At 46.8% G+C, this 23,022-nt stretch overlaps 1 protein-coding gene across 1 annotated transcript in view; it reads right to left on the reverse strand.

Annotated features, from left to right (window-relative positions):
- The window catches only part of LOC142587430 (epoxide hydrolase 3-like), a 59,183-nt gene extending 40,146 nt beyond the window's left edge, over window positions 1-19,037 (reverse strand). The window contains exons 1-3 of the mRNA XM_075698444.1: window positions 18,789-19,037; window positions 15,660-15,787; window positions 11,349-11,461 (exon numbers count right to left, since the gene is read on the reverse strand). Coding sequence (XP_075554559.1) covers window positions 11,349-11,461; window positions 15,660-15,787; window positions 18,789-19,031 — 484 coding nt within the window. The 5' untranslated portion in view covers window positions 19,032-19,037. The remainder of the gene's footprint in view (window positions 1-11,348; window positions 11,462-15,659; window positions 15,788-18,788) is intronic.
- Window positions 19,038-23,022: the final 3,985 nt, after the last annotated feature.

The following is a 23,022-nucleotide window of genomic DNA, read 5'->3' on the forward strand; positions in this document are numbered from 1 at the left end:
AGGCGTGCAATGTGATAGTTGACCTCGCTGAGGCCTTCGAGTATAACGTAAGGTCCAACGTAGTTGGTCAAGAACTCCTTGCAGAAGCCGCACTTCCGTAACGGCGCCCTGAGCCACACAATGTCACCAGGATCGAAATAGTATACATGTAGGCGACGGTCGTCGTAGCGGATCTTTGATTGTCCCGCGAAGCAGGGTGCGTAGCCCTGCAAGGCTTCTCGCTTCTTCTGCTCGACAGAGGAGCTTGGTAACAAAGTCATTGTCATGAGCAAGTAAGGAAACATGGTGTCCAGCAAGTATCGAGGCCGACGAGCATCAAGAAGAAAGAACGGTGAGTAACCGGTGGCCTTGTGCCTTGCGGTGTTGAATGCATAGGTGACAAAAGGCAGCACACTGTCCCAGTTCTTATGTGCGAAATCGACATACACGGATAGCATGTTGGCAAGCGTTCTCTTTGTACGTTCAACCAGACCATTAGTTTGTGGATGGTATGGCGTCGAATGCCGGAAGCTGAACACAGACGAAGGGTCTCTTCAACAACGTCTGCCTTGAATTGTCTCCCACGATCGCTGATTATAATGCGAGGAGGCCCATGTCGAAGAATGATGGAATATAATAAGAAAAGCAAGAGCTTCTGTTGTTGTTGCCGATGGCAACGCTGCCATCTCACAATAACGGATCAGGTGGTCTACACACAATAATGCAACGATTACCGTTGGAGGATCGCGGGAAGGGTCCCAGGAGATCTATACCAACTTATTCGAAAGGGGCGCTGGAAGGCGGAACTGGCTGAAGTCGACCACGCGGTGCACTTGGAAGTCGCTTGTAACGCTGGCATTCGGTGCAGCTGGCGACATACCGCTCGTTATCGTGACGCATCTTGGGCCAGTAAAAGCGCTCTTGAGCACGGTAGTGCGTTTTTGTGGAGTCAAGATAGCCAGAAGTTGGATCCTCGGGCATGGTGCGTAGTACTAGAATACGGAGGCTCTTGGGGAGTAATAAAAGGTAGCGCGCGCCAGTGGTCGAGTAGCTCTTATACAGGACGCCGTCACGTAGGCGAAAGCGGCTATTTCCTGAAGGCTCGTGTGCGGTCGCGAAGAGCGGTTCCAAGCTCTCGTCCTTCTGCTGTTTGGATATGAAGGTACCCATATCTGGAAATTCCGGAGATAAAAAGCGATGTACCGATCGAAGTTGTCAGCGTCGCATTCAGTCGTTGGAAGAAGCATCCGAGAGAGGCTGTCAGCATCAGCTTGTCGTCGACCGCTCTTGTACGAAACAACAAAATCGTACTCTTGCAGACGTAGAGCCCAACGCGCAAGTCGACCAGAAGAGAGTAAAACATCTTTATTAATAATATTTGAAGGGCGAGAGCAGTGTGGGAGGAACCCTCAGTCCAGGGTCCCTAAGATGATTCCGGCGATGATTCGAGCCCATTGTATCACAGCTCGGAGGACCTCGGGAGGTCCGTCGCGGAGGGCATCGTCCCACAGCTATTTGTTGCGTAGGGGGTAAAGGAGAGTTGGCAAGGGAGGAAAGAGGTTTGCAGTGCACTCAATCATGACGTGGAAGATTGTGGGCGAGCTGCCACAGCCAGGGCAACGATCTGCATAACAGTGTGGGTAGAATTTATTGAGAGAGACAAGATTTGGAAAAGTTGCGGTTTGTAACTGGCGTAATGCCACTGCTTCCTCCCGCGAGAAGGACGGCGGTGGTGCGGCGTGGGTGCGACGAATGCGCGTATAATGACGCAGTATGTGTTTGTAACGGAGCAAGGGATCCCCCCACTCTGAACTAGTCGCCTCACCACGCCGAGTCGCCCGGAGGGAAATTTCTCGGGCAGCCGCATGTGCGCGTTCGTTACCCGGCAGCGAGGTATGACCAGGGGTCTAGAGTAAGTGGATGCGGGGAGGTGGGGTTGGTTTATTTTGCGGGACCCATTTGAGAATTCGGTGCGCCGCTCTCGGGATGCCATGTCCTGATAGGAACGCCCGGCATGCCTGTTGCGAGTCCGTCAATAGGGAGTTTTAGAATAGGGGCCCCAATAGTTTGGGGCCCCAAAGAGCTTTGCGGGTGTTAGCGTTGGGGCACGTAGGAGTGAAGAGTTTTAGAATAGGGTTTTACGTTTGCGGATAGCGTCTTGCGCTGACAGCGCCACTATACGGCGTCAAAGAAAAGCTATTAGAAATAATTAATTAAAATATACCATTTTATGATAGGAATAATAATTTTGGTTTCGTGTATTTGCCTTTAATTACAATTTAGAGGTTATTCTGTAAGCAGCAAACAATTAGTTGCGCTTAGTTTTGAGCAAACCAACTTTACTAGCCTTCACCAGCCAAGCTTAGCCGTGTTAGGCCTACGAGCCATAATATCCACAATCGAATTCAAAATCAGCGACGTCTAATGAGTCAATCTTCATAACACACGCTAGTTGAGAGAAAGCGATAAGCACAGTCACTTCTCCTAGCTTGCGAACTTCACGCGTTACCGCGAATCGAACCCAGTTTGGTGCTAGGTTAGAGCCGTCGCTTCGATGGGTGCCGCCATGTTTGCCGACGCAAAACTTTTAGGGCCGCTATTTGGGCTCTCGCTAAATCGGTGAAATAGCGTTCCCAACGCAAAACCCAAAGGCAGTTTGCGTCTTGCGCATGCGCAGTGGCTTCGACGCTATTTCTTTGGGGCCCCAAAACGTTTGGGGCCCCTATTCTAAAACTCTCTAATATATTCACTTCCTCAAGAACACGGATGGCGTATCGATTTGCAAGAGCAACAACGAGAATTTCTCCGTAAGCGGCATTTTTTCAGTGCCATCCAAAACTACCGAGGTATAGCCCTCTTGAGTGCGTGATGTGTCCGTGTATAAAGTATGTGTTTCCGGGATGTTTGCAAGCATGCGGCCATTGTATCGTACACGGGCTTTGCGCCACCCTTTTTCATGCTCGGAGTGCATATTACGTGGCAATGGATGAATACTTAGTGCTTGGCGTATCGCTGACGACAAGATCGTTGGACGGGTTCCAGACTCAAGGAGTGGGACAGCGTATCCTAGCCGTGTGAGAAGATGGCGGCTAGTAGGAGTGAGTAGGAAGCGCTGGCGATGGCTGACCCAATGTGCCTCTAGCAGCTCGCCTAGTGTGTTATGTGTCCCTAAGTTAAGGAGACGGTGTGTGGAAGTGTAGTTCGGGAGGCCATGGGCCAGCTTCGTCGCTTTGCGAATCATTGCGTCTATCCGAAGTTGTTGCGCTTGGGTCAACCGCTGAAATAGGAGATGGTATATAAGGCGGCTGATCACGCATGCCTCCACCAAGCGCAGCAGGTCCTCTTCTCGAAGGCCCGAGTGCCTGTTGGAGACCCTCCGGATCATGGCCAGAATTTGCTCAATCTGTCTGGATAGAAGGGAAACAGTGTAGTTTGACCTGCCATCCGCTTGGACGTGTAGGCCGAGGATACGAGCACGATGGTTCGCGAAGATTCACGAGCCAGCGCAGTGAATGACGACCCGTGACCCCCGTGAAGGGACGCCCGTAGAGGTAAGAACTAAACCGTTGCACCGCGAAGATGACCGCCAAGCACTCTTGCTCGGTCACTGTATTATTTGCGCTCGGAGCGACTCACGGAGCGTACGAGATCACGTGATCACTTCCGCCGATGCGCTGAACAAGCACAGCGCCGATGCCAACACCATTCCCGTCGATGAGAATCTCTGTTGGTGCTGAGGGATTGAAATGGCGAAGGATAGGCTGCGACGTCAAGAGGAACTTTAATAGACGAAACAAGGAGTCGCACTCTGTGGTCTACTGAAAAGTAATGTCTTTCTGGAGAAGGCGCGTCAGAAAATGGGCCACGTCAGAAAATCTAGGAATCAATCGGCAAAAGTAGGAGCATAAGCCTAAAACGCTTAGTAGCTGCTTGACACCTTGAGGTTCCTTAAATGCCTCTACAGCCGCATTCTTTTGTGGATCTGGTTGTACGCCGTATTTATTGACCTGATGTCCCAGCAAAAGAGCTTGTCGTTTACCAAAATGGCACTTATTCGAATTCAGGACAAGGCCAGCTTTCTCCGAGCATTTCAGCACCAACTCCAGACGCTTGTTATGCTCACTAAATGTTCGCTCGAAGATCACAACGTCGTCCAGGTAGCACATGCAAACTTCCCATTTCACGCCGCGCAGATAGTGTCCATGAACCTGTCGAACGTTGCGGGCGCGTTGCACAGCCCGAAAGGCATGACGTTACATTCAAATAATCCGTCAGGAGTTACAAATGCTGTTTTTTATTCCTTATCGTCATTGTGCATAGGAATTTGCCAGTAACCTGACCGCAGATCAACAGGAGATAAGTAAGGGGCCGCAAAAAGGCAATCGATCGCGTCATCAATTCGGGGAAGCGGGTACACGTCTTTTTTAGTAATGGCGCTTAGGCGTGGGTAATCAACGCAAAATCGCCATGTACCGTCTTTCTTTTTCACCAATATCACCGGTGCGGCCCAAGGGCTAGATGATTCTTAGATTACTTATTTGCTTAGCATTTCTTCGACTTGACCACTCATTATCTTGCGCTCTGCGTGCGACACACGATAGGGTTTTTGTCGAAACGGTGGGGCAAACCCTATGTTGATGCGGTGACGAGTTATGGACTCAGAGATCGATGGTGGGCTCTCGTTCTGCGCGAAGTCGAATACTGAGGAGTGTTTCGCAAGGAGGGCCGCCAACGCCTCACGCTTATGGTCATTGAGTCATTTGGCGACCATGGAAATGATCTTTGAGTCGACAGAGCGCATTTTACCGGTTTCTCCTGTGTCCGCAAGTTCTGTGAGCAGTGTCATGGGTATCGGCGAGTCTTCTTGAAATGTGGCAAACTTTAAGCCTTTAGACAGCACCGCCGCTTCAGTATAACAGTTTATCACCCACAGCCCTTTACATCCATTCAGCACCGACACCATACAATGCGGAACCAACACATTTTTCTTCGGACAGTTCGCATGTACAGGATCCACTCCAGCATCCAATGGCTTGCATGTTGAACAAACAACAGAAGAATAGATTGCAGATAAAGCGGGCAAAATTGTACCCTCGGAACCACAAAACACACTTTCCTGGCTGGGCGAGTCTTCCAAGATCACGGCTGAAACATTCCCGCCCGCACTGAGTTCGCCCGTTCGGCAGTCAACATTGGCACCGCCCAATTGCACAAAGTCGATCCCTAGAATGACATTGTGAGTGGAACGAGGAAGAAGAGTAAAAAACTCAGTGTTAGAAACGCGGCCGCTCAAGGGCACTTCCACATTGCAAACAACAACCGGGTATAACGAGTCACCACTCACTCCACGAGAACTAGTGCTCTGGTCCCAACAAAACATAACCTCGCGTCCCAGAAGGCCTTTAAACAGCAGACTCATGCCGGAAACAGTTGCGCCCGTGTCGACTAAAGCCATGGAGGAGGCACCGTCAATAAGCACACGAACCCTATTCTTCAGCATAAAAATAGTTGGAGGCACATCAGTCGGCAGCAAAGGTTTTCTAGCGACCTCACCTGCATCGGCCGCGCTGGCTAGTTTTCCGGCGGGGGTGACGTGAAGCGGCGCTGTGGAGATGATGACGCGGTGCGCCGCCGGGGAGATGGTGATCGGTACGCTCGGAAAGCTGGTGGTAGTACCAGAGTGCAGGGGCGTAGCCGGGGGGGGGCGAAATTTTTTCGTGCTGTCCATGCACCGCCGACGAAAGCAACCCCCGGCGCCGGAAATCATTCTGGATTTTATCTAGAATGTCTCTTTGACGCTCGAAAAGAGATTTAACCTCGAAGATAGTGAACTCGGGCTGGATTTCGTGGCAACGCCCATGCACCGAGAGTCACATAACGCCAAGCAGCCCCATCCGACCACAAAGTTTCAAGGGCGGTTAGATGATGAGCGGGCTCGCCGCGGCATCTCGCTGAGGCCGCGGAATCTATGGAGCGCATGGATGTCAATTCCGAAAATTTATGGGTATAAATCTCATAAACTCTTGATGTGGAAGGTGCATTGACATTTCCAAAGTTCTGCTTTAGATTTTCAATTGCGGAACTTTGTGGGTTTAATGTTGTTAGAAACATTTGAAGCCAAAGGTCCATTGACTTTTCTAAAGTCTTACATCCGAACACACAACGAGACAAGTCAAATCAACACACTAGCAGACAAGTTGACAAAGCACGCAGCGAGGTTCAATGAGACGAAGCGTTGTGGTGGTTCATTTGTGCAGCCATGTCACATAAAAGAAGTATCAACATTTTTTTTAACCTACGCCAAAGCATCCATGTCAAAACACTAAAGCCAGCCAAGGTAACTACGTTCTTATTTATTTTTTCTACTTTGACTTTTATTCGCGAGGACACATTGAGCCTCTTCAATTTTTTTTTTCTCACTACCATACCCGCGGGCTGCCAGAGCCAGCCAAAGCGCATACGTTTTTCTCGCGTGGCCCCGACCACCGCACGGCGCACTTCGGTGCGCGTTTGGTTTTCTCCGGCCGAGTGGATTTTCGCCTGGCAGAGTTTTGTACACTTTCTGTCTAGCAGACGAGAAAAAGAAACAATGGTCGCTCGCCGCCATCGCTGTGAGGACTGGGCGGATTGCACTGCGTTCGCTTTTGCAGAACTTCTCCGAAAAGTCTTGTCTCGCCGGTGTAGGATACCGAGCAGTATGCGTATGGTTGGTTCTCAGTGGACCAAGCGTCTCATGTTTTCTTCGATATTCCTTCCGTAGCCACTTTAGGTGCCCAAAGTAAGCATTCGATTGTGGCCAACATACTTTCTTATGCGTTTCTTTCTTTTTATTTCGGTGCCCCCAGCCCACAGAAAGAAAAAAAATACATTGTTGCGGCGCAGCGAGTTGTCGCATGGTGAAAGTTCGATTTTGTTACTTCTTCTTTTGTGGAAAGTAATGAGCCACGGGATGCTTCAGTTGCCAGATACTCTTATTATATTATTGCGATAGCAATTATATGGAGGACACTCCAGGCGCATTCCTGCCGTCACCGTCGCCCTCATGTTGAGTATAAAGCCCAAGGGTGATAACATCGTGACCGCGTGCAGCATGCTGTATGTGCTAGTGAAAGCGTAGGGGGGAGGGGGTGGAATGGCTGAGCCGACGATGGTGGCTTAGTCGTGTGTGCGCAAAGGAGAAAAGCGGGGAGCAAGAACGCCACCTTCCGTCGCGCGTGATACATCGGGGAGAGTGGATGGTATTGGGGCGGAATCTAGGATTCTGTGAATCTGTGATCGCGCAACATGTTTATTTGCCTTGTTTGACGCATTATATACAGCGACTTTTTTCTTAGATACGTAGATTTATTGGAGACTTATACATGTATTTAAATATCTTGTTGCGAGGTTTCGTGTATACGTGCAGTGAACTTTGTTTCCAGTCACACTTTTTGCCCTTTATGAAGCTGTATCTTCGAATTTCTAATGCACGAGTGCGAGTCGCAATAATGGTTCGGTTCATTATCTGCGAGGCATGCGTGTAGCAGAGTGGCATCTCTCATTTACAAAAGTGGTACACATGTGTGAGGATAAATGTTCTTTAATGTTCTCATACACTGGGTTGAACATGGTTGCCTGGCATAAGGGACACCCCAAAAGCCGAACAGCGTGGTGTCGCAAAGTTTTTGACAGCTAAAGGTGTTTCCCAAAAAGAAATTAATCGCCGTATGGCTGCCGTGTACGTTGAACATTGCATTTCATTGGCCACTGTAAAACGTGGGAGCAAACGGTTCAAAGAAGAATGGGAAAGTTGCAAAGACATTCCAAGACTGGGCCAAAGCCATCGTGCAATCACACCTGCACAATTTCAAAGGTTGATGAGCTGATGAGACAAGAATGGAGGACAAGGATTGATGAAGTGGCAGAGCGAGTGAAAATCAGTCACGGCTCGGTTCACGCCATAATTCATGAGCACCTCGGTCATCGGCTCTTGTGTGCGCAATTGATGCCCAAGATTTTGATCCACCGCCAGAAGACGGAGAAGTTTGGCGCTGCTTTGACTAATCTGACCCGGTATCACAATGAGGATGACGATTTATTGTTTGCTATTGTGATCGGGGCGAACCATGGTGCCACTACTACGAGTCTGAAACACGACGGCAAAGCTTACAGTGGAAACATTCGAATTCACCGCGGCCATAAAACGCAAAGGCCGTCATTTTCGCCGGAAAGGTGTTGTTGGCTTTTTTTTCCATTGCCAGGGGCCATTACTGATAGAATTTGCTCAATCTTGTGAGACTATCAATTGTTTCCGATATTGCGAAACGCCGCAACCAGTGCGTGTCGCAATCAAGAACAAACTACGTGGAAAATTGACGAATTGGGTCATCTTGTTCCACGACAATACCCGTCCCCACGTCGCTGATGTGGTTAATACAAAACTGGCAGAGTTGAAGTGGAAAACCCTGCAACATCCGTCATAAAGCTCAGACCTGTCCCCTTGCGACTTCCACATTTTGGGGCAACCGAAAAACAGCTCAACGGAACTAGATTAGTGCCGGACGATGACGTGAAAGATTCAGTTACAGACTTTTTGAAGCAGCAACCTAAGAAGCTTCATGAGACGGGAATCACGCGACTCGTTAGTCAATGGGGCAAATGTCTAAATTCTCATGAAGACTACTTTTTAATAAAGTACCCCGTTTGTCATATATTCGCGTTTGCTCACATTTATTTGACTCGCCCTCGTATAGCTTACATTACATTACATTATGGGGTTTTACGTGCCAAAACCACTTTCTGATTATGAGGCACGCCGTAGTGGAGGACTCCGGAAATTTTGACCACCTGGGGTTCTTTAACGTGCACCTAAATCCAAGCACACGGGTGTTTTCGCATTTCGCCTCCATCGAAATGCGGCCGCCGTGGCCGGCGTATAGCTTGCAGAACTCCTGCTTTTTATACGTGCTCTCTGTTTCGACTATAATTTCGGTGCAATTACTCACGATTCACGACCGGTGACAGCTGCTCCTGCGTAATACATCGGAACAAATGACAGCGTCATGGAGATTTTTCACTGGCCATTGCATATGTACAAGAATGTAAACACGGTTCTTGAACGACTAAATTTCGTTAACATATTTGTCCTCAACTTGTTCATTTCATGGCCTTTTCATTTTTCATATCAGCGGTATGCGCTGCTTTCCTGGTTTCGAACTGATATAGTTCTTAAGTTCCTGTGATATTTTCTTTACTTATTAAATAGACAAAAACATGGAAGCATTGATATCAGTTACTTTGGGCACAATTTTTGGCACATACGAGAATATTCTTTTATGAAAACAATACACATATTACTTGTTTGGACAGTGCGTAGCGTTCAAGAATTCGTTTACAGCATTTTTGACAATGGTAATGCAGTTATTATTCATGTATTTGATCTCTCGACAAATTGTTTAAGAGGAAGCTTTAGCTGGGGCCCAATCCGACGCGGCCTATTCAAATACATGTAAAACGCAGAAACGCTTTTCTGAGATAATCCTGCTAATCGCTTTTAATGAAATTTGTGGCATTTGAGAGAGAAGGTAAATTATAGTGTCTGTTAGAAACGGAATTTCGATTTACGGCCTGAATTTTGTATAAATATTTTGAAAATTTTGAAATTTCGAGAAAATAGAAGCACGACGTTTACAAAATAATATGTATGTACCAAGAACAGATATCTCGGTTCTGTAATCGGCAACTATTAGGAAAGTCAATGCGGACAAATTTGGTGTGTCAATTTGTATCTTGCGTGAATTGGTTACGTTGTGTACAAGGGTTCTGCAAAAGTCGTATTTCCATAATACTAATTTCTTTAGATTCATGTTTAGCATATCTATTTTTTCCACTGTAGATGTACTATTAGATGCAATTCGCAGAATTGTGCTATCGTTTTTCATTGTTGAGTTACTGAGTTTTAAACTTGATAGTTCTGTTTTCTGAAAATTTGCGATTTTGGCCAATTTTTAATAAAGACTTGACCGCCTAAATGAAAAATTCGAAACCAACAGTCACTAGAATTTAAGTTTTTCTTTTAAATTCTACAAACATTGTCAAATTTGCTGCAGTTGTTGCGAGAAAAAACGAATTACCCTACTACATGTATTTAAATAGCAGCACCCGAGCTAAAGCTTCCTCTTAAGGAGGAGGCCGAGCTGCAACATGAGCACCCCCGAACGAAATTTCTGGCTACGCCACTGTCAGAGTGTGATCGCAAGCAGGCGAACGGTTGCGGTTTCTTCCTTCTCCAAACAAGCTTCCTAGGTTGGAATTACGTGCCTCGTCTTCTCGAAAGTGGCCTCCTAGAGCGAAGTTTCCCGGCCGCTGCGTATCCAAGACGGCATCGATTGTCCATAGCTTGATGGTCGGCGTTGGTTACAGTATCTGGCCATTGACCTGGTGCACCAAAGTTGTAGCACACTGGCATACGGTGAACTTCGGAGAGTAAAAACTTTATTCAATGGAAATAAAATAAGGCACGATGGTTGGAGCCCCTATTCCAGGGCCCCACTGGCACGAGCGGCTCGCTGGGCTTGGTCCAGAAGAGCCAACTGGCTCTCCCGACCCTCGTCCGCAAGCCATGCCTCCCACTGCCTATTCCTCATTAGTGGATGTTGGTGTAATATGGGACTGTCTATATGCGGAGGCCTCCTGGGGCACTCCCATGTGATGTGTTTTAGTGTGGGTGTGTCTGTGCACCACGGGCACTCGTCAGAGAACCTCGTGGGGTGTATTCTGTTGATGACAACTTTCTGCCGCGGCCGTGCGTGGAGACTAGCAAATATTCTCGCCCTGTAAGTTATATGCAATGGCTGGTCGTCGAGAACGAACGTAGCGTGGGCGCTGATCAAGGCTTTGGTCAAAAGAACCGTTATGGGACGGTTCGCGCAGGTCATAATGCGGGCCGTCTCTGTAGCTGTCAAAGTCCGCAGCGTTTATCGAGTGCTACCAGGGAGTCGAGGGGGTTGCACAAACGGCGTCTCGGAAGGCGTAGCAGCTATGATGTGGCGCCACACAACGTGTTTGTTCTTCGTGTCGAAGGAGCTCCTCACGGACAATCTGACGAATGGTGGACGATAGGTCTGGTGGAGAACTCATTTCCACAGTGGCCACAGTCGTCGCGTTAGCTAGCCGTCCAAATTTCGGTGTGATTCGACGAGTCTTCAGTGTTTCGAAAATACGGCAGTGCCGTATCACGTATGATACGGTTTTGAAGTTGTCTAATATGGGCTAAGGTGACGCGAGTAACCATAGCATGATATAGCGAAGTCTGCATGTTTGCTTGCGTCCTTGTTTAGATCCTGCTGTCAGTTTATTGATAATTCCAGATCTGCTTTTTTGAGTCTTACCCAACGACTGCAGGAGGCCCCTGACATCATCGATCAGGTACGACATCTGGTACTCCTCAACATTGGACGGCTTCGTAGACTGTCCGTACCCTCGCATGTCTGGTGCTACGACCCTGCAGGCAAGAAATCAATGACACAATTAATAATATCCACGCCAGTAAACGCCTAAAACGTTATGCACAAGTAATCACTGCATTAATTGAGCAAGTCAATTGTTCTAATTGGGAAGGTAACGTCTATTAGCAAAATGCAAGCTGTGCGCGTGCCTTTGCGTGTGCTACGTCTTCGAGTAATCGGGGTGTGTGTGAAATAAATATGATGCTTCACTGAACAAACCGACTCAAGGCTTGCAACTGTTGTCTATAAGCCACTAAGCCATTAATAAATAAGCTCTTTCCAGCAAGGAGGAGTCTGATTTTATTAGTACTAAGGAAACTTAGCGTTGCACTAGCTATTATAAAAATTTGACAGCTGTAATTCTTTCGTCACTGCAAGTCATTGCGTTACACTACTGCTGCACTAATAACCACCTCGTCACGCCAAGGGTTAAAGAATTGATCAAATGAAGGCATGTGAGCTTCCAGCTTGGAACCATCGGCCAAGAAAATGGATGCTGTGATTGACTGCACCATGGAGACATTTTTTTACTGCTAGATCAATTATACGGACACTCGAGCCACACTAGGGGAATCGTATCATGAGAAGCCAACAAACGAAGACGCCCAGGGCAACGTAGGGGAAATTACTTGTGCTTTCTAATTTAATTAAAGAAATGATAAATTAATAGCAACGAAAGTGGATGAAATAACAACTTGCGCAGGTGGGGAACGATGCCATGTCATCACATTACGTGTGCGACGCTCTGATGCGATGATGGAGCATCGGACGCGTAATGCGAAGACGTGGGATTGTTCCCCACCTTCGGCAAGTTGTTTTTTCATCCACTTTCGTTGCCATTAGTTTATCATTTCTTTAATTCAATGAGTAAGTACAAGTAATTTCCCCTACGTTGTCCTTGGCGTCTTCGTTTATTGGCTTCTCATGATATGATTAATAAAATTCAGGCCCCTCGGTTAACCCCCCTTTTTCTCGTTCACTATGGACGGGAATCGACGTCATGTCCCTATGTATGTATGTATGTATGTATGTATGTATGTATGTATGTATGTATGTATGTATGTATGTATGTATGTATGTATGTATGTATGTATGTATGTATGTATGTATGTATGTATGTATGTATGTACAGGGTGTCCCAGTCAACACTTTTTTTTTATTTTTTAAAGGTTGCCTGTGGCAGATAGCTCAATTCTAGTTCACGAGGTGGTCTACTCGAAGCGGGGGACACTACTCGCACAAAAAATTGAGATGTAAAATCGACGAATTAACAAGCATTCACTAATTAACTTCATGGCTAATTCTCTTATGACCGATATTACAATTTACAAATTTTAGCAGTGGACTTCGCAAGGCGGATACACTTAAAACGAATTTACAGTTCGACACCAGTTTAGACAAATTCCCGAACTTTACGGAGAAATGCATTGGCGTTCCAGTTACTTGTGTGCTTCAGTGCATGAAACGACGTTTTGTTAACAAATTAACTAGAATGCCAACGCATTACTCCGCATAGTTAGGGAATTTATATCTCGAAACTGGTGTCGTCTTGAAAATTCATTCCAAGTGGATCCGCCTTGCGAACTCCACGGCTGGAATTTAATTGCAACATGGGCCATAATATAATTAGTTAAAAACCTAATTAGAGCTTTTTATTAATTAGTCGATTTTGCATCTCAATTTTTTGAGCAAGTATTGTCCGCCGCTTCGAGTAGACCAGCTCATGAACTAGAATTGGGATATCCGCCACAGACAACTTTAAAAATTTTTGAAAGTGTTCTCTGAAACACCGTGTATGTATTTGCGTGTATGTATTTGCGTGTATGTATTTGCTGTCCTGGCTGCCTGAAACCCTCTTAGGGCGACGCCGCGAGAGAAAATGTTCATGCAGATCCAACGCACATTTTGCAATCTATAGGGGCATCATTTCTAAGTTTTGCGGATTCTTTACAAATCGGCTTTGCAAATGCCATAACTCAAGTCCCGTAGCTAGCTTGTTGACATTACTTGTACGAGAAATCAAACGCATATTCAAATAATTAATAAAAATATCAGTAATTAAATTCTTATTTAGTTATTTACGGCTCATATTGCAATTTACGAATTGTAGCCGCTGAGTTTAAAAGGCGTATCCCCTTGGAATGAATTTATAGAATGACACCACTGTGGAGATATGCGCCATCAAACTGACCGTGAGAATGCACTGTTGTTCCATTTACGAAACGCTCTTTCTGCAGGAGGCAAAAGACGCAGCGCGTCAGAAACAGAAAGAAAAAACACAGACGACACACACGTTTGGCGCTAACCGTGTGTGTTGTCTTCTTCTTTTGTCCTGCTTCTGATGCGCTACGCCTTTTGCCTTCATCATGATATGCAAACAAGCCCAACGTGCAACTTTAATCGGCAGCTCTTTTTGCATTCAAGCACAGAAGTAACTGGAACGGCCGTATATTTCGTCCCACTTTTGGGCAAATAATATATTGAAACGGATGCCCTTCTGGCAATTCATTTCAAGTGGACGCGTCTTGAAAGCTCACCCGCTACAATTTGTAAATTGCAGCGTGTGCTGTAAAATAGTTAATTAGTTAATTGTTGTTAGTTAATTAAACATGTGTTCCCATTGCTCATGCTAGTAATGCACGCCTCTGAGTAATCCATAATAATAATAATATTTGGGGTTTTACGTGCCAAAACCACTTTCTGATTATGAGGCACGCCGTAGTGGAGGACTCCGGAAATTTTGACCACCTGGGGTTCTTTAACGTGCACCTAAATCTAAGCACATGGGTGTTTTCGCATTTCGCCCCCATCGAGATTCGGCCGCCGTGGCCGGGATTCGATCCCGCGACCTCGTGCTCAGCAGCCCAACACCATAGCCACTGAGCAACCACGGCGGGTTCTGAGTAATCCAGCTCAAGATCAAGAATTAACACGGTGCATCTTCCCCACCCCCTCCTTTTTTTCTCGTAACCGGAAACGTTTTCGGTGTGACGATGTCCTTGAACATCGAGCCTTGCACTGAGCCTAGCGCGAAGCCCCAGAGGATAGTTGGAGCGGTGGGAGGCTAGGGAAGAGGCAGCGACATGTGCGAGGACGATTCGAGAGGGCCTTGAGCGCGCGCTCCCTTCCCGCGCACCGAGGGTTTAAGATGACGCTGTCTGAATTTCGGAGACATGGCCCAGTGATCCGGAGAAGGGAGCGGTAGCATGAAACGTTCACTTGCGAAAGTTGGCTACGCGACATCACTGATGCGAGTTTAGTTGGTATTAGTAAGCTCTTCCTGCAATGTTTACTGCAATTTATACTGCCCATAAAGCAGCATCTTCTCTTAAAAGAACGCTGCGTGTGGCAAGAAAGCATGGCCTCATGTAAAATGGGTGAAACATGAGGTCATGACATGTGTTTTTTTGTAGTACTAGCATCTGCACTCATATTCGCAGTGCACTAAAGTTTCTAGTATGGAAGGACAATTAGCCCGAACTGCTACGTTGGCCGACTATGATTTTCTTACTTCGTTCATTTATTAATGATCTTTATTCCATTACAGGGGACTAAAAGTACTACGCCTAGTTAGATCAAGAGATTATTCGTCTATAAGTCTTCCATCGCGTTCTGTGCCAGTATGTGACTTTAAATACTATCAATAACTATTCCCGCACCTGCTCCTCATTTTTAATCACCCATGCCACAACGGAAAAGTTGACGTAATCTCCACGTGGCATTCGACTCTGCCGTTTCCTGTGAATCGGCCCGCGCTGACGTCACATGAGAGGCAAGCTATATTCTGAAAAAGGTTGCACCCCTCTGATTTATCCATTTTCGTCATTTTTTTCGCTTACAAAAGCCCTCCTATTTCTACGAATGACGAACTTAGTGTTAAAAAGACAAATCTCACGATCTAGTTGGACCTAAAAAATTTTTTCAGTGTCCCTTTATCTTCAGGACTGTGTCATTTCCGTGCACCCGTCAGGTATAAAAAAAAACTATTATCGTATATTTCGCCATTCTCACTATGAACAGTTCATGTGGTAATTGGTAAAACAAGTTTGTCACATCGCATATATGAGTTCACTATAAGTCTAATATTTTGCAAGACGCACCAAGTGCGCCGCAATAAGTTGGTCGCGATACAATCCGACGTACTACCAATGCAAAGAAAGGAAAATGTTTTGGTAGATCGAGAAACGTAGTTACCAGTAGTTTTTCTTGAGCTCGAGTATCTGCTTGTGCCACGTGTACCAAATGTCGGGGAATCCGTGGAGCAGAAGCACCAAGGGCCTGTCTCGACTTCCAGCAGACACGTAGTGCAATGTCACACCGTCCTGTAGAGGCAAAAGACAAAGAAAGAGAGACTCGCAATCAACACGTGCACCGTACTTCACACATTATGCACACATACAAATGAGTTTGTCTCACACAAAGACTGTATACATGGCTTTCCAAACATGTGCGAGGTGGGCTGCAAAATACCGCTTGTGGAAGTTTGGTGCAAACGCCGGATAAGCACGTCGATAAGCGTGTTCGCTATTAACGGCAGTCATGAACTCTCGTAAGGCCGCCATATACGAGGGTTCAAAATTCATTTACTTGAAAGGAATTCCCCAACCAGCCCAGCATCATCAAGCAGTCTTACAGTAGTATACGGCATCATTTTCCAGCTCGCTTCAGTTTTCACTAAATTTGCCCTAGTTTCTGTTGATCAGATGCGAACACGGGGCTAGGAACCGTCTCATGCACATAAATTATTAGACATTGCCCCTTCACCTGTCGAACTTCACCGCAGAGCACCAACGTAACTCAGTGGACACCATGTTAACGAAATTACATTTCAGAAGGCCACCCGAATTTCAGCAACATTCAGCAGCGTCGAGAGGGTAGGCTCTTTTATTAACATGCTTATTTACGGTACTTACTCGTCACGTCTCTGCTGCTGCGTTATAGCAGTGTTTTGGTCGGGATTAAAACACTACTATAACGCAGCATGAAAATTACTATTAAGTGTCACAAAAACACATGTTACTAGTAGGACACACTCTCTCTATATTTCTAACTGAAAGTTGTTCAAATTCGGGCCACCTTTTAAAATGCCGCCTATTAAGCTACGCTGGTGCATTGGGGTGAAGTTCGGCATATGGCCTTAAGGGCAGCGCCCAAAATTCCTATGTAGCGGCGTCAGCAGTCACACCGCGTTGCAGCCCGCTCGAGGCGTTGGTGTTACCGTCACAGGTCTCAGAGGCCGCTCAGGCCCAGAACCTCTGAATGCTGCACAATGATTGACTACTAGCGGCAGGTCACGCCGCATGTATCTTCCTATCGGGATGCGCTAATGGTCAAATTTTGGCATAGGATGGAACAGGAATATCCGTAAAAAAAGTATTTTCATGCCCATGAGATTAAGCAACATAAAAAAAGAAAGGTTCTGGATGGTATAGTGCCACTCAAAGGAAGTACGACTAGAAAAGAGCAATATGTGGTCAGGCGACGACTACTACAGCATCACGAGATGATCGATGAGAACGGCTGGGCCGGTCATTTATCACGGACTCTTAATTTGATTCGAGGAAGGAACAAACAGCGCTTCCTTTTCTGGCCGATTACTTCTGCCAAGGCGACGGCACATTTGCCTGCTATGATGGCTGAGTGAAGTACTCTTTAACACTTATCATTTTGAGAAATAAGGAGGGCGGTAGCGAAGTGGTATAACCAGAAGCGTACGCGTTAAGGCCTGGTTGGTCCATGACTTGGGCAGAAACATTGCAAAGCTACAAGACGTAAGAAAGGGACAGACACAGCGTCGTTGTCCAACGGTTTCGTACGTCCTGTTCCTTTGCGCTGTTTCTGTTCAAGTAGGGCCATCGACAGTATATATACCCATCAAACACAGGTAACACAGTCTGCTAGTAAATATCTGGCTATCTGGGCTTCTTCTGGTGTACACGCAAAATACAGTCACAAGTAGATAAATTAACATATAAATTTATTCACGCATACATTTTGTGGAACATTTTGGGGTATTGACTATTTGCTGTTGTCGTTGTATTGCCATATGGTTTTACTAATGTGCTGCAGATGTCTCAAATGTGCATTATATTTTGTATGATCTAGGCCGCTCAGTGAAAAAGTATTGCTGGGTTCTCGGCCGGACACAATATCAACGAAGCGAGCCATCCAAACTGTCTTAGAATTTCTGCTTAAATCCTTAATTTAAGGATTTGAACGGGTCCTTGAGATATGTACCTGTATATAACGACATCGCATTGTCTATCCTCATCATCACTCATTGTGCCCGCCTTATTGTCCACTTTTCATTCCCTCTGAGCAGAGCAGCTGATTAAAGGACTGTTACCTCAGGCTGACCTCTCTACGCTTTCTCAATGAATTCTCATCTCTTTATTATATTTTTTGTACTCGTTTGTGTGTTTCCGGCCTATAACAATGCCCATGACGGTGCTGTAGAAATATGTGTAAATAAATCAATGAAACTTTGCTTCGTGATAACAATGGAAGTAATGCCACGAAGGACAACATGCAACTTCACCCACGTGGAAAGTTCGCTTCGCAACGTTATCACTGCATCTTACGAAGGCGAACCAGAAATCCTTTGCCCCTATTTTTTGCCAAATTATGGCTGCAAATGCGAAGTCGACATGTCCATAACCTGTGGTGGGCCTTTCTTGGACTGGCCCAGCCTTATGTGCCGATAGTCCCGTGGCACGGCGCTGCTGTCAGTTGTTGAAGACGGCGGTTGTGCTTCACACCTCCACGGCGTACAAGCAACGAAGTGTGATGCATCTTCTGTGGAGGGAAATCCACAGAGAAATCCAGCCGACGTATGGGCAAAGGTGTCGCGCTTTGAGAAGCGTGAAGGGGTGGTGTTGCGAGTTCGCTAAATGTCCTGAAGACTTGCATGACAATGCTCGGAGAGGCCGCGTGCCTCGCTGACTTACGACAGGGGCATTTCAAATTTACGGCTGCGATGGGACGAATGTATGAACCGATGGGGAGATGGGGTACGTATATTGGTAATTACATGTACGTACCTTATTGTGGCTAACAAAAAAATAGGGGCAAGACTTTCTGATTCCCCCGCATACAATAGGTCTACCATGATTTTTTTGTTTGCTTTTGTGCACGCCACCTCGTCAGCCTGGTGAATCGCCAACTTTTCCTGCATCGTGATGGCACACGGCCGATTCGATCGGCGCCATTCCGCGAGCAGTTACAGACGTTGAGTATACAGCGTGTGTCGCATTCACAGGTGCAAGCCGCGAGCGGACTCAGCGATATACGCTCTCTGTGGCTCGGTTACGTGAACTCACGTACATCCAAAGTGACGAACTCGTGAGCTCCCAGGGCCGGGTCCCTGAGGCACTCCGGTTCCTCCGTCCTCTCCCTGACCTCGAGCACCGAGCGGCCCTTGAGACAGACAGCTGCGGCAACGCCCAGACACATGCACAGCAGCTCGCCCGCCCCGAAGACCAGGAACAGCGCCGCGCTCACGGCGGGTCGCAGGGCGTAGAAAGCGCTCGTCGCCAGGAACCAAGTCCTCAGCAAGCTCCACAGCATGACTCTGCGGCTGCTGTCTGACCGGTATCGATCGTTCGTCATCATCATCATCAATCATATTTTTTTTTTCCTTTAAAGACCCCATTGCGGCATTACACGAAGGAGAACAAATTACAAAAATGTTTCATAATGTTAGAAGCATAAGGCGATGAAGGCAAAAAGTTGAAAAATATAACGACAGAGTTGGAGAGCCGAACACAGGAAACGATACACAACATGACATAATAATATATGAATGTCGTACATTAACACTTGTAGTAAGTAGCAACTAGCTCCTTAAGCTTTTCGAGTTACGTTTCCGTTACATGCTCTATAATATGGGAGTTTATTGCAGTCGTCAGTGGCAGCAGGTAACAGTGACTCATTAACGGCTACTGCTTTGCCGAATACCCGCTGAACACATAAAGAGGTAAACATCGTTCGCAAAATACGCGCTGGAGGAATTACGCAAGCCAGAAAAGTTGTAATAGAAGTTACGAAACAGACGTAGACGCGTTATTCGGCGGTGGTGAGCGAACGGGAGAAGGTCCGGGGATGATTTATTTGCACTGACACTTGTTTGCCGTCGTAATGCGAGGCAATGCAGCGCACTTGGCGACTTTGAACGGCCGCGATCGAGTTAAATATTTTTGATGCGGGTTACAGATCACCGAGGCGTATTGTAATGTTGTACGAATGAACGTAACGTACGCTAATTTTTGAACAGATGCAGCTCAAAGGCGGAGGCATCAAGTTAACATGTTTATCTTAATATCGATCGTTCTTCTTTTTTACGTTACCCAAAATGAGCTATCGACCTTATTCGTTACCACAGTCTTGACTTATATTCGTGAACAAATGTAGTTGTACCACCAAGCTAATGGAATTCCCTCGTCCCGCCTGCCGTAAACTCAGTCTGGAGATTATCCACACCGGCTTTAAGAAATGCTGCATATGCAGCGCACTTGGCGGTGCTGCAGACGACATAGTGCGGGGTGTCGAAGACGCCGGCGAAGCATTCCACGAGGATGATTTCCCTGACAGTTCCGACCAGGATGCAGCTCGCGGCATCGACGGGCGAGGTTAAGTAGCTGAGCTTACGGTAACCAAAGGTTTGTCATGCTAAGAGCTTTTCGTTTTTCTAAGATGTGGGTAGACCTATGTTACAATCATTTTTTTCATTTATCAGCAAGTTCAATATATTGTTACGTTGTACTGATGGTGAAAAACGCAGTTGCAAGAACTGCAAATCACGATTTTTTTTATTGGGCGAATCTGCGCACAGAAAACAGGCCACACTCAAAGCACAACGATCGTCGAAAATTTGATCAGCAGGTCTAGCTCGTCGGCGTTTATACTGTCACGTGGTAGTGACTGTGACGAACACAGTCACTACAACTCGTCGAAGGTTTCAGCGTAATATATGGTACCCGCGTGCCTTCCAGAAAGTACTATGCAATTCGCGTCGCGCATGCAGTCAGATTGCACAAGGTTCGGTGACAGCAGACAACTGATAGAACTATCGATGACATTTGAGAAACTGTCGATACATGCAGGTGCATCTTGCACCGACCGAGTACGTTTAACATTTCTTAGCCAATGAAAAGTGGTCATAGGAGAAAGATACAAGAGCACACGTGTCAATATAACGGTCGACCTAAATTCGAATCTTTATTTTTCTAGTTCTCAGCGAGTTCAATATATAGGGGTCGGCCTTTATTCGTGTTTGACCTATATAGGAATAAATGCGGTAATAACAAAGTGCCCCCCGTATAAGTCTCTAGCTACTCATGTCCAGCGACAAACGGAGCTAATTTCATCACTCGGTATTTTTCTGTGCAGGCCTTATTTGCTCTTTTACAAGATCCGCAGATTTTTTCGTGGCGTAACGTCGACAGAAAACAATCATCATGTGTGGCTCATACTCCTAAATGCAATGGCTCATATCCCCAAAAGCAGAGTCTAGAGAGAGTAAACTCTATAGAAAAGAGCACATGAGCGTAGGTAGCTCTGCAGTGGGTTGTCCAGGAGTCCAACGGCCTTGGCTGCCCTTCTCGCTAGGTTGACCAGGTTGAGCTGGTCCGTCGAGTCTGAGCTGGACAGCGCTGCCTCACATTGCCGTGTTGTGGGGTGCGTTATGTGTATGAGCTGTGGTGTGCTTGCGCAAGCCCATACCATGTGGTAAAGCGTTGCGCATTGATTGCACTGTGGGCATTTGTAGGAATACAGCGCAGGGTGCATGGCGTGGTATAAACTCAAGTGAGGATACGTAGTTGTTCGGAGTTTTCGCCATATTACGGCTTCCTCTCGCGTCAGAGCATTATGAGGCCGGGGTAGTGCTCTTCGTGAAAGGCGATAGTGTTGCAGTATGTGCGTGCATGTTGGTGGTATGGGCTCAGGGTGGAACTGCTGGGCGTGACCCTCTCGCTGCTCCCGGTGTGCATGCACTCGGGCGTAGGCGTGTGCCTGCTGAATGCCACGTGAGGACTCATGCCCTGGAGTCCACACGCCTCGTATGTATGGCGGGAGCTGGTGCGCCCCAATCAGAATGCGATGTGCGGCCCTGGAAAAATTTCTGCATGCCGTCTGACAGTCCGTCAGAACTACATGACGCACTCCCTTGGGCGCTCTCGTCGTGATGGTTAACACTATAGCTAGTTCCTCTGCCTCCGCAGCGCTCGCTCTGGAAACCGACGACGCATTTATTTCAGTCCCTGCAAGCACTCAGCAAAGTGAAGCGAACAGTGCATACATTCCTTGAAGTCATGTGTACATCATACACGGCGGCATACATTTCAATAAAGAACATGTTCAAAACAAGCATCCGAACCACCTAATTGATGATAAGGTGCTCCTGCGCCTATAAGCAATGCGAAACACGTAGCGCTCCCCGCATGGACTTTCCGGCAAAAATTACTGTTACGCAAGTTTTCGCGCCGACGGCAGCTTGACTGCAGCATACGAAGCAGGGAGTGACGTAACTACACTTTCGCACATAAAAGAAGAACCCGCCTAGCAAGTGGTTTGTGTTGTGACAGTTCTACGGTATGTGAAGGTTACGTATAGTGAGGACTCCTGAAGAGCAGCGTGCGTAGAGGCGCGACGAATTTCTCTTCTCTCTAGTCCGCTTTTTGTAGGTGTACGAAGTAGCAGCGGAAGCCAAGTCGCCGGCAGTCGAAACTTTTTAGATTAATAATTAGATAAAGTACATGTGAATGTCGCCACGTGAATAATTTCAACCTACCTCGCAATATGTACTCGTTCTAGTTGTTTACAGCTTCGCTGTCCAGTTACATTTACAGCATGGATTGTATACTTCTTTTTCACTTTGTTGCCTTGTAACCAATTTCGTTGCTCTTATAGACTTGTTGCATAATACCGACAACCCTATGCTCGCATCTCGGCTTTAAATTGAGGAAGCGGAAGAACACATTGTCAAGTGTTCGACGAAAACTCGTCTGGCGATGAAACATTTGAGTGCCGAAAAATGTGCACTCGCCAAGAATAAAATAAAAAGAAAGAACAGACGTTTAGGGCCACCGGAAGAACACATTACGCAAGGGGAGCTCGAGAGCGCCTCGAGAGCGCCTTGAAACGCATTGCGGGAAAATCAGCAGCTAGGCTGGCTGGCATACCCCCTTGCTGCTGAAGAAATGTGGCAAACGGACGCGGTAAGTAATGCAGAACGTGCTTTATGCACTACTGATAAGTGTATCTATATTGCAAAGCTGGAGGGTCTCCAAGATCAGACATGCTGAAGAACGGTGCTGACGAAGGCACTCCTGAGAGTTATGTGCCAATAACAGGGGCATCGGGTTTATGGAGGTCGCATTCTCAGGGTTCCGATCCAGTGCTGGGTTGAAGTGGCTAATGTCCTGAGAGAATTGCAGGATGGCTGTAGTACTGGCCGACGTCTAGAGGACAACCTGTTTATTGTATCTCATACAATAGAGATTGCTTGACTTGAGGGCAGAGAAATAGCAATGGCCTTTCCAGACATCCCTTAGGAATA

This window comes from Dermacentor variabilis, chromosome 7, assembly GCF_050947875.1.
Source record: "Dermacentor variabilis isolate Ectoservices chromosome 7, ASM5094787v1, whole genome shotgun sequence".
Lineage (NCBI taxonomy): Eukaryota > Metazoa > Arthropoda > Arachnida > Ixodida > Ixodidae > Dermacentor > Dermacentor variabilis.